This window comes from Hippoglossus stenolepis, chromosome 11 (genome assembly GCF_022539355.2).
Source record: "Hippoglossus stenolepis isolate QCI-W04-F060 chromosome 11, HSTE1.2, whole genome shotgun sequence".
NCBI lineage: Eukaryota > Metazoa > Chordata > Actinopteri > Pleuronectiformes > Pleuronectidae > Hippoglossus > Hippoglossus stenolepis.
Window position 1 is genome coordinate 21532860 of NC_061493.1, and position 12856 is coordinate 21545715.

The following is a 12856-nucleotide window of genomic DNA, read 5'->3' on the forward strand; positions in this document are numbered from 1 at the left end:
TTGAGCCATTTTGCCACGCCCATTTCAAATTACTCCAGAATACGTCAATTTCTCCGACTTTTGAATTTCCTGCAAACTTTGGTAAGAATTTGAGCATGTTAAAGCCCTCAAAAAGCCAATTCATTTGGCAGAGAATAATAAGAAGAAGAATCCTTACAATTTCAATAGGGCCTCCCACCGTTCGGTGCCGGGCCCAAATAAAATAGATTTGTAGACACTAGAATGTCAATTTACCTCCCCGAGGTCCAGAAGTTCTTAAATTCAGTCAAGCTGCACTAAAGTAATCAGAAGTCTCAGTCCCCCTCAATATGCCTGATTTCATTCTCTGGGAAATCATGGAAAATATAAAAACAGCCCGTCTCACAAAATAAATCCTGAATCTTCCTGAAATGTAACTTTCTCGGCCATGTCCCATCCTTCCACCAAGTCTTGTGGAAATCCAGTTTCTAAGTAAACCTGCTGATCATTAAACCAACCAACCAACAGACAGGGCAAACACAACCTGCTGGGCCGAGGTAGTTTTGTATCATGAGTCTCTGTTTAATGAGTAGAAGTAAAAATGGACAAAACTACAGTTTAAATCAAAGTCTTTTCTTTCTAATAAAGTGATGCTGTGTTGTTTCTACAGGCTCCGACACTGTGACTCCTGTATTTGTGCACAGAAGGGAAGGATCTGCTTCTCAACGTCACGGCTCCTGTTAAAATAGTTAAACGGAGTGAATTTAGATGGAGATTTAATGATTCAAACATATTAAGATTATTTGATGATAACCACAAACACAATTGACACCTATGATGGAAGGGTAGATTTTTCTCCAAAATCACTCTTTGCTTTTGAAGAATGTGCAACAAGACGACAGTGGACTTCACACTGCAGGTGTTTTCGGGGATAAAGTCACTTATGTGGGTAAATACAGCGTCACAGTTCAAGGTAGGTTTCTTCAGATTTTAAATATCGACACACAGTAGCTGCCCAACTTCTAAACCCATTAATGCCTGTGTCCCTCCCCCTCAGATCCAGTGTCTCCAGTTAATGGGACAGTGGACTTACTCTCCTCGAGCTCCGACTCCTGTAACCTCACAGTGACCTGCAGCACACAGGACTCCCATCGCATCAACAGCACTTTTAGATGTGACAACAACACCGCAGCCAGGAAGCAGGGAGGAGGAGAGGTCCAAGGTCACGACCTCCGGCACCTCCCTCCGTGTCCACCTGTCCGAAGGCTTCTCAGTTATCTGTAGCCATAGCAACCAGGTCAGCTCGACGAGCACACTAACAATGATTAGGGACTTTTGTTTCTCAAATCCTGGTAAGTGACCGACAACACAAGCAGCTGATAACTTTGTTTTATAGAAGGTTGTGTTCCAACTTAAGTTCATTTTGAAATATTAAATCTTTCCCAACATTTAAAGACTAGATAAAGACTTTCTCCTTCAATTGGTTCAAAATGCTGCTGCTTGGATTATAACTGGCTCAAGACAACATGATCATATGACTCACATTCTGGCTCCCTGTTCATTTCTGCATTGTTTTAAGATTTTATTATTGACTTCACACAACCAGGTTTCTATGTGTCATGCTGGGTGGCATCTTGGTTCAGCTGATATTTGTTTCCTGGTAGTTTTCAGAGCCTGATTGGTGGTTTAGGTTGTCGTGCTTTTGCCGGACAGGCCCCCAAACACCTGAATGACCAGTTGACATTAGACTTTCTACAACAAATTCTCAACTTTACTCTATTTAAAAGAAAAACTACTTTTATCTCTGTTTTAATTATTGTTTGATTCCTTTGTAACACTTTTTAACTTTGGTAAGAAAAGTACTGTACATATTATATTTAAATTATAAATTATATTTTTATGGTAATAATGCAGAGTTTTCACTTGAATTTAGAGCATGTAATTGTTTTTAAAGAAATATTTTTATGTGTTAAAGTGATTAAGTTCTGAAAATAACTAATATCAGTTTTTCTGTTTTCCATTACAGCCACCAAACAACGGAGCCTATCACTATGGCCATTGTCATTATCTCCTTTGTCATTGTCATTGTGGTTTTGGTGATATTTGCCATAGCAGCAGCTTTTGTTCGACATCGAAAAACGGAAAACGTACGTCAGAGTAAAATTCAAACACACAAACACCAAAATCAGTGGCTGCAGTGATGTAAATGTAATTCAGTAGAAAACAGTTTAAATTAATTTGTGATTTAAAGCCAATGAACATTCTTTGTCACCTTCTTGCAGATGAAAGGGAGGAAATGAAAAATACAGTGTACGAAACTGTTCAGGTAAAGTTACGTCATCTTTTCTAACATCTGTCTTCCAAGAACGAGATTTTATGGTTTTGAGCAAAGGAAATGGGCAAAAAATAAATAGATAAATAAATGAAATAAAAGCCACAGCTGTATTTCGTCTGTTGGCTAAACACAGCGTTCACTCTACATTTCCCGACAGGTGGTGTAGTTACTGTACATGACCTTTGACCCTTTGCTGATCCTGGTCCTGTTGCTTGCTCCTGCAGCACTACGTGTGCCTCGCTGCTCGTGCTGCTTGCTTGTGCTCGAACAAAACACTTTGCTGCGGATCAGAGACGAATTTCCAGCTGCACCGTGCTGCATTCATCCAAACATCCCTCTGAGGTCTGTAGCCTGTGTCTGAGCTGTGCTTGTGTGCTGACTCTTCTCAATGTGTCTCCCAATAAACTGCCACCGGCCCAAATCCCATCACTGCATTAGAAGAGTCATATAGATTCTTAGTGAGATTACTTTACTTGTTGCCACAGTACGATCACACCACTGAAAATAGTGATATATAATCTGTGATTTAGAAAAGGAACGAGCCCCGGTAGCAAAAATAGTTTTATTTGACTTTATCTCTCCAGGTCAAAAGCGTGAACCCACTTATGGATCAGAATCCAACCGATGATGCTGCAGCTCCTTCTCCGTCCTCCATCTACAGCGTGATCGAAGCAGGTCCATGAAATCCACTGAGGCCGGAGACACGACTCAGCCTGAGAGCCTGTATGCTCAGGTGGACAAGTCGGCCCTGGCCTGAAGAAAATCTGAAATTGTCTTCCACATTCTGCCTTTTGGACAATTTCCAGTATTATTGTTGCCGTGAGTCATGTTATATTTTTCTGTGAAGTTTTTTTTTTTCATCCAGAACCAGAACCAGGAGCATCTGGAACAGCTCCGCCCACTTTAAAACTGTTATTGTAATATATTTCATGTCTTATTGAAAAAGATACCTGATGAGTGTTAATATGAATTGTAAATCTAGTATTTCTTGTACAGATGTGTATTTATTCTTTCTAAAGACCTGGTTCAACTCATTCATGTGTTGCAGCTTAAGCAGCTTTTCAATGTTTAAAAAGACAAAAGTTTGTAATGGTTCTTTGAATTGTTCCTTTAAATGAATCTCAATCGAGTCTTGTGTAATTAGATATTTTGATAAAAAGAGATTTTAATATTCTTTTATTGTACGTTGTGTTAATTTGACCAGATTTCCATGAAAAACTCAATTAAGACCTCAAGTGATTTTGGCAGCTACATTATTTTTGATGAGTGTCCAGTGTTGGTGCACGTACAATAAAGTTCTTACTTCACCCAAGTGTTTTAAACATTTTTTATTGGGAATTATAAATGTTTTAGTTAAACAACATTGTGACATTTACAAAACATACAAATATGCTTCCTTTTAAAAAATACTAATATGATGACGAGGAATGTTTAACAGCCCAAAAAACAATTTAAAACAGTTTCTATCTATCTATCTGGATTATGTGTATGGAAATATGAAGATGCCTATATCCTATTCTTAACCCCACGCTGAACAAATAAAGATTCCCCTCCCACTGCCGCCCCCCCATCATTTCCACATCCTCATGTTATCGCTGCTGACCAGGAGCAGCTGACAGGCTCATGCAGAAACTGTGGTCACTCCAACCTGTTAACACGTGGAGCCGGAGGCGCGCTCCCTCCCTGCCGCTGCGTGGCGCTGTGACTGCTTCATGGCGCGCTGGTTGCTAGGCGACGTCGTGCTTCCCCATGTTTCAGGAAGCGGCCGTGCACAGCTCTCCCTACTTCCGTTTCCGCTCGTCTCCTGTGTTGCAGCAGGTGTTTTGTCTCCGTGGTCAGTCCCAGCCCGGTGCTCTTCTCTTGTCTCAGTGTTTAACTTCATGTGATGGTTTGTTTCTGGTGATTGTTGTTTCATTTAGCTTTTTGTTGAATTATTCATTTATTAAGTTCAATAAAAGTTGTGTCTTTTCTACAAGTAAAGCCGTCTCTTGCCTCGTGACATCAACGAACCTGTGCTGTTGCTGTTGCACCTTTCCTGGAGGTGAAAGTCGCCAGGTGGCGCTGTTGCAATACCTCATTTCCCCGCTTCCCTCACGCGACACATGAAAAACAAACCAAGATGTTCCACACAATCCACCAAGCAGTCTGTCCTGGTGCTGAAACATCTCCCCTGAAACCAGCAGTCAGTTCCTCACATTATCAAAACTTGAACAAGATCAAAGTGTTTACTGACAGACCTCGATATGTTCTCTTGTTAGGAGACAATCATTGTTATTCATCTATTGTCATGTTTTGGTTCATGTGGATGACACTCTGAGTATTAGGCCACGCCACAGAGTTTACACCTCCTCACTGCAGATTTTAACATATTCATAAACCTGAGGTATTTCTGAGTCAGTTTGAAAACACTGAGACGTGTGGAGAGACGAGCACCCTGACTGCTGCTGGGCTGATTGAGGTCTAAACTCGGATCCACTTCCTCGTACGGCACATTTGACAGAATGCATCCCATCATTCTTCTCTTTGTCATTTCTCTGCTTCACTCATATGAAGCCCGAGGTAAACACTACATTTTTATCACATTTCTTCTTCAAATATAGTTTTATTGCTCTGTTCTTGTTGCACTTTGTGACTGTTTCAGCAATGTACCTTGTTTAGAATTGTGTTGTTGTTGTTAATAATTGTTTATTTAATTATTCTATAAATATTAAAATGATAACTATATTCAAATTATTACTTGTTGATTGACGATTCACTCAGTAAAACTTCCTTCCATATATCTGTGGTGTTTCAAGTTGAGTTCTACGCTTGAATTTCATTATAAAATATATAATGAGTGATAACAGACGTGGAGAAACTTTATTCAAAGCTTGTAAAACCAACAAAACTGAATATTAATGTAATGTCCTGTGGCAGCGACTCAGAGAACAGAACAGATTGATGAGGAAACTTTACCTTTTATAGACAAAGCTAGATATTAAAACAGGGCTGGTGACAGGAGAGAACGTAGAGTGATGCTTCCTGTAACATGTCAGTGTTCATTTCTGTCCACTGTAAATTTTTCGTGTGAGAAATGAGCTGTTGAGTAACATCTACCATTGCAGAGTCTCTTCCTCTTTCACACGTTTTTTAAGTTCAGAAACTGTTGTGTGATGGACTCGTTTATCACCTTTTCACAGAAGCTTGATTATAAATTCAAAGTGCTAACTTTGGTTATAAGTGTAACGTTCACATCACTCCCACATTCATCAGGTTCCACTGAAGACAAGTAGTCAAGGTCAATACTGTGACTCAAACCACATGTACACGTACGAGCTCGTCAGGAAACTAAACTTCTCTCTTTTCATTCTCTACTGAATAACATTTTAATTAATCAAACAAATCTATGTTGCTAGAACTGATATGTTACAAATCAATAAATAATAATAACATCACAGCAGGATCATTATTTATTAAATGCCAATAGTTTTGCTCACTGTGTGCAATTAGGTCTGAGAAAGAAAAGCAACGATTACAAGCTTTTATTTAGCTCATAATAATAATTCTGCCCCTATATGAGGAGGAATATATTTCAGAAGACACATAGTATCTCACCATGTAAAGAGCGTGAAAGAAAATTCTCGCATCCACAGAATCCGTGTAAATTTAAAGGAAATCCGTTTAGTGGCTTTTAAAAATCCTGCTGACGGGCAAAGCAGGGCACTTTTATTTACAATTTACAAGCCAAATAAAAGAATGAAAAGAGTAAAATAAAAGAGGTCAAAGAAATAAAATAGGAAATCTGTATGAAAACGTAGAAATAAGTTCAAAGAGGAAAACAAAACAAATAAAATAGATTTGTAGACACTAGAATGTCAATTTACCACCTAGGTCCAGAAGTTCTTAAATTCAGTCAAGCTGCACTAAAGTAATCAGAAGTCTCAGTCCCCCTCAATATGCCTGATTTCATTCTCTGGGAAATCATGGAAAATATAAAAAACAGCCGCATCTCACAAAATAAATCCTGAATCTTCCTGAAATGTAACTTTCTCGGCCCATGTCCCATCCTTCCACCAAGTCTTGTGGAAATCCAGTTTCTAAGTAAACCTGCTGATCATTAAACCAACCAACCAACAGACAGGGGCAAACACAACCTGCTGGGCCGAGGTAGTTTTGTCTCATGAGTCTCTGTTTAATGAGTAGAAGTAGAAATGGACAAAAACTACAGTTTAAATCAAAGTCTTTTCTTTCTAATAAAGTGATGCTGTGTTGTTTCTACAGGCTCCGACACTGTGACTCCTGTATTTGTGCAGAAGGGGAAGGATCTGCTTCTCAACGTCACGGCTCCTGTTAAAATAGTTGAACGGAGTGAATTTAAATGGCAATTTAATGATTCAAACATATTAAGATTATTTCATGATAACAAAACAATAACAATTGACCCCTATGATGGAAGGGTGAGATTTTCTCCAAAATCACTCTTTGCTTTTGAAGAATGTGCAACAAGACGACAGTGGACGTTACACTGCAGGTGTTTCGGGTCAATAACACTTATGTGGGTAAATACAGCGTCACAGTTCAAGGTAGGTTTCTTCAGATTTTAAATATCGACACACAGTAGCTGCCCAACTTCTAAACCCATTAATGCCTGTGTCCCTCCCCCTCAGATCCAGTGTCTCCGGTTAATGGGACAGTGGACTTACTCTCCAATAGCTCCGACTCCTGTAACCTCACAGTGACCTGCAGCACACAGGACTCCCATCACATCAACAGCACTTTTAGATGTGACACCAACACCTGCAGCCAGGAGGAGGGAGGAGAGAGGTCCAAGGTCACGACCTCCGGCACCTCCCTCCGTGTCTACCTGTCCAAAGGCTTCTCAGTTATCTGTAACCATAGCAACCAGGTCAGCTTGGACGAGAACACAACAATGATTCGGGACTTTTGTTTCTCAAATCCTGGTAAGTGACCGACAACACAAGCAGCTGATAACTTTGTTTTATAGAAGGTTGTGTTCCAACTTAAGTTCATTTTGAAATATTAAATCTTTCCCAACATTTAAAGACTAGATAAAGACTTTCTCCTTCAGTTGGTTCAAAATGCTGCTGCTTGGATTATAACTGGCTCAAGACAACATGATCATATGACTCACATTCTGGCTCCCTGTTCATTTCTGCATTGTTTTAAGATTTTATTATTGACTTCACACAACCAGGTTTCTATGTGTCATGCTGGGTGGCATCTTGGTTCAGCTGATATTTGTTTCCTGGTAGTTTTCAGAGCCTGATTGGTGGTTTAGGTTGTCGTGCTTTTGCCGGACAGGCCCCCAAACACCTGAATGACCAGTTGACATTAGACTTTCTACAACAAATTCTCAACTTTACTCTATTTAAAAGAAAAAACTACTTTTATCTTTGTTTTAATTATTGTTTAATTCATTTGTAACCCTTTTTAACTTTGGTAAGAAAAGTATTATACATATGAAGCTTATTATGTTTAAATTATAAATTATATTTTTATAATGCTGTCGGTTTTATAATGGTAATGGTGCATGTCATTTTATTTAATGAAATATTTTTACGTGTTAAAGTGAACAAGTTCTGAAAATAACTAATATCAGTTTTTCTGTTTTCCATTACAGCCCCTGAACCACGGAGCTATATCATTATCCCCAGTGTCGCTGTCATTGTGGTTTTGGTGATATTTGCCATAGCAGCTTTTGTTCGGCATCGAAAAAACGGAAAACGTACGTCAGAGTAAAAACTCAAACACACAAACACCAAAATCAGTGGGTGCAGTGATGTAAATGTAATTCAGTAGAAAACAGTTTAAATTAATTTGTGATTTAAAGCCAATGAACATTCTTTGTCACCTTCTTGCAGATGAAAGTGTGGTCATGGAAAATACACTGTACGAAACTGCTCAGGTAAAGTTACGTCATCTTTTCTAACATCTGTCTTCCAAGAACGAGATTTTATGGTTTTGAGCAAAGGAAATGGGCAAAAAATAAATAGATAAATAAATCAAATAAAAGCCACAGCTGTATTTCATCTGTCGACAGGTGGTGTAGTTACTGTACATGACCTTTGACCCTTTGCTGATCCTGGTCTGTTGCTTGCTCTGCAGCTACATGTGCCTCGCTGCTCGTGCTGCTTGCTTGTGCTCGAACAAAACACTTTGCTGCGGATCAAGGACTAATTTCCAGCTGCACCGTTGTGCATTCATCCAAACATCCCTCTGAGGTCTGTAGCCTGTGTCTGAGCTGTGCTTGTGTGCTGACTCTTCTCAATGTGTCTCCCAACAAACTGCCACCGCCCAAATCCCATCACTGCATTAGAAGAGTCATATAGATTCTTAGTGAGTTACTTACTTGTTGCCACAGTACGATCACACCACTGAAATCCCCCAGCGTGATCGAAGCAGGTCCATGAAATCCACTGAGGCCGGAGACACGACTCAGCCTGAGAGCCTGTATGCTCAGGTGGACAAGTCGGCCCTGGCCTGAAGAAAATCTGAAATTGTCTTCCACATTCTGCCTTTTGGACAATTTCCAGTATTATTGTTGCTGTGCGTCATGTTATATTTTCCCTGGGAAGTTTTGGGATTTTTTTTCATCCAGAACCAGAACCAGGAGCATCTGGAACAGCTCCGCCCACTTTAAAACTGTTATTGTAATATGTTTCATATCTTATTTAAAAAGATACCTGATGAATGTTAATATGAATTGTAAATCTAGTATTTCTCATACAGATGTGTACTTATTCTTTCTAAAGACCTGGTTCAACTCATTTATGTGTTGCAGCTTAAGCAGATTTTCAATGTTTAAAAAGACAAAAGTTTGTAACAGTTCTTTAAATTGTTCCTTTAAGTTAATCTCAATCGAGTCTTGTGTAATTAGATTTTTTATTTTTATAAGAAGAGATTTTAATAGTGTCCAGTATTGGGGGGGGGGTCCATTGCGTTTCGCTGCCCCTCTTATTTCGAATCTCACGCCAAACCCGCGAACCATTTCCTGACTCAGTCACGTGGTACGGCCGGCTCGCGAGGCTGTGAACGTCACCACATACGTCATCAACACGAGCCTCGATACACGCTTGACACAATCTTCCTGGATTACTCCACACACACTTCGAAGCCTCGACACGGAAGGACACATCACTAGTGGTCAGTCCCAGCCCGGTGCTCTTCTCTTGTCTCAGTGTTTAACTTCATGTGATGGTTTGGTTCTGGTGATTGTTGTTTCATTTAGTTTTTTGTTGAATTATGCATTTATTAAGTTAACCCTTGTGTTGTCCCTGCTCCCCCCGGCTGTTGTGCCGGCTTCCCGCGGCTGTTGCCCCCCTCACATAGCCCACCATGTATTAGCACGCACACGTAGGGCAATAGACAAGTGAGCAGCCCTTGCAGGTGTATTTGTTACACCCGCGGCACACGGTGTGAGTTTAACGCCGGGTTTATACCGGAAGCGCCGCGCAGCGCCATTCTCAAGCGCTCAGCTGCCTGGCTGTTCACACCGGACGCGCATTTCTCCGCGCCGGTCAGCCCGCAATTCTGCTTTCTCCGCTTGTTGTTGTATGTAACCCGTTCAAATGATGATGGTCTTCATAGCCCCCTCTCTTTCTCTCTGTCTGTCTGCTTGTGTGCTTGTAGTGGATGGGGAAATTGAAACTCCAGGACAACAGAAGGGAAATCCAAAGTATGGGATGCATATTTGATCATTTATATCATATGAAATATGCACCGATGGTTTCGGCTTCAAGTCTATTTTTCCACTCTCCGCGAGCGTATCGCGCCAGGAAACACACTGAAAAATTATTTTAAACGATATAAATGATCAAATATGCATCCCAAACTTTGGATTTCCCTTCTGTTGTCCTGGAGTTTCAATTTCCCCGATTTTCCCCCTCTCATTATTAAATTTCCCCATCTGCCCATCCACTACAAGCACACAAGCAGACAGAAAGAGAGGGAGGGGGGGCTATGAAGACCATCATCATTTACCCCCGAGCCCCTACATTGAACGGGTTACATACAACAACAAGCGGAGAAAGCAGAATCGCAGGCTGACCTGCGCGTCCGGTGTGAACAGCCAGCCTTCACAACCGCGGCGGATGCTTCCGTGCGGGGGATGCGCTCCCTTCGTGCGATGAACGGAGTCACGAGAGCCTTTCCCAGCTGCTCGAGGAACACCGCTTGTTCCGCTTGCCCGGCATCCAGTCTGGGTTGATCTCTCTCCATATCACGAAGGCGTTGTACGAAGAGATGTTGTGGAAGACGACCCAGGTAGTCCAGGCAAAGTAACTCATTTTGGAGCCAAAAATAGAACTAATTGTAAAATAATTTTTTGCAGCATAGATCATTTCTATGAGGTGTCCAGAACAACATACTAAATGTCCTAAGAAATCCTAGTTGAGGAAATATGTTTAATTCTCATCAATCCAAGATGTGTGCCAGTAACCCACTCGGAACATTTTAAGTTACCAACTCCTTTCTAACTAGACATTTTACTGTAGACACATTTTGCTTAAGGCCAAAACTACTTTTCATCTTGAAGTAGCATCGCCTAGCCTACTGAAACGAACTAACGTTAGCTTGCTAGCACTAGCAAATTCTATTGGGCCTAATTTCATTGCTAGACAACATTTTCAAGAGCATTGCTTGTTCTGTGGACAACCAACTGAAATAGATAATAAAAATAAGCAGAGAGAGAAAATTGATATCTACCCAGTAAGAACAGGAGACTTCCAGGAAAGGATTGTGCAAGTTTGCCACTTAAGGAACGATGAATGGTCTGATACAGTTTTGGGGAGAATATCATCTGTCCATGACCTTCATGCAGCCGATGCAATGTACCACAACATATGCAACACTAACTTTCGAAATATGAAGAATATTCCGAGTCAATTCTCTGCAAACCCTGGCAACAAACCCAAAAGATTCAAAGTCGGAAGACCTGAAGATTATGAGAGAACAACAGCATTCCTAAAGGTGGCAAACTTTTTAGAAGAATACGATGATGAACAAATTACTAGTCAAGACCTTATGGTAAAGATGACAGAGTACTTGCAAGACACAGGTTGTGAACCATATTGTGCAAAGTGGATGAAAATTAAAATAAAGGAACACTTTGGAGATAGAGTAATAATGACTGGCCTGGAAAATCAATGTGTGGTCACTTTGCGAGATACAGCCCACTCAATTCTTTGTGAATTTCACAAGCAACAAAAATCTAAGAATCCAGAAGACGAGAAGCTGAATATAATTAAAACCGCTGCAAAGTTAATTGGAAGTGATGTCAAATTCATGGAAGTCCTAAACGATTCTTACCCAGACTCAAGTGACATTGCAGCTGCTGCAAGCTAAGTTCTACTGAGGAATATGTTTGCTGGTAAAAACATTGATACAAAGGTTGCATCAATCGGACAGTCCATCATGCAAGCAATAAGACCAAGGACTTATATATATATATATATATATATATATATATATATATATATATATATATATATATATATATATATATATATATATATATATATATATATATATATATATATATATATATAATCTCGCCTGGGGCTCCAACAGTGCCAGGGCCGCCCCTCCCGTGATATCAACGAACCTGTGCTGTTGCACACAAAAGGGTTAACTTATTTCCTGGAGGTTTTCCTCACATTATCAAAACTTGAACAAGATCAAAGTGTTTACTGACAGACCTCGATATGCTCTCTTGTTAGGAGACAATCATTGTTATTCATCTATTGTCATGTTTTGGTTCATGTGGATGACACTCTATTAGGCCACGCCCCACAGACACCCTGACTGCTGCTGGGCTGATTGAGGTCTAAACTCGGATCCACTTCCTCATTGCAGCACATTTGACAGAATGCATCCCATCATTCTTCTCTTTGTCATTTCTCTGCTTCACGCATATGAAGCCCGAGGTAAACACTACATTTTTATCACATTTCTTCTTCAAATATAGTTTTATTGCTCTGTTCTTGTTGCACTATGTGACTGTTTCAGCAATGTACCTTGTTTAGAATGTTGTTGTTGTTGTTAATAATTTGCTTATTTCATTCTATAAATATTAAAATAACTATATTCAAATTATGACTTGTTGATTGACGATTCACTCAGTAAAACTTCCTTCCATATATCTGTGGTTTATCAAGTTAAGTTCTACGCTTGAATTCATTTTAAAATATATAATGAGTGATAACAGACGTGGAGAAACTTTTTTAAAAGCTTGTAAAACCAACAAAACTGACTATTAATGTAATGTCCTGTGGCAGCGACTCAGAGAACAGAACAAATTGATTAGGAAACTTTACCTTTTATAGACAAAGCTAGATATTAAAACAGGGCTCAGTGACAGGGAGAGAACCTAGAGTGATGCTTCCTGTTACATGTCAGTGTCTGTCTGTTTCTGCACGTCCACTGTAAATATTTCTTGGGAAAAATGAGCTGCCTCAATGTAAAACAGCAAGTATGAGTTTTGCTCACTGTGTGCAATTAGATCTGAGAAAGAAAAGCAAGGATTACAAAGAGAAAAACAATACAAATAAAATAGATTTGTAGACA

General features: G+C 39.9%; 1 protein-coding gene across 3 annotated transcripts in view; it reads left to right on the forward strand.

The window, feature by feature from the left end:
- The window catches only part of LOC124851145, a 54194-nt gene extending 45043 nt beyond the window's left edge, over positions 1-9151 (forward strand). For 2 of the 3 annotated variants that reach the window (XM_047341981.1, XM_047341982.1), the window contains exons 4-7: positions 2241-2284; positions 2878-2964; positions 5372-5373; positions 8693-9151. In XM_047341981.1, coding sequence (XP_047197937.1) covers positions 2241-2284; positions 2878-2964; positions 5372-5373; positions 8693-8777 — 218 coding nt within the window. In that variant the 3' untranslated portion in view covers positions 8778-9151. Of the gene's footprint in view, positions 1-1984; positions 2106-2240; positions 2285-2877; positions 3127-5371; positions 5374-8692 lie in introns of those variants that run through there. The other variant, XR_007034699.1, reaches the window with a different exon arrangement.
- The last annotated feature ends 3705 nt before the right edge of the window (positions 9152-12856 follow it).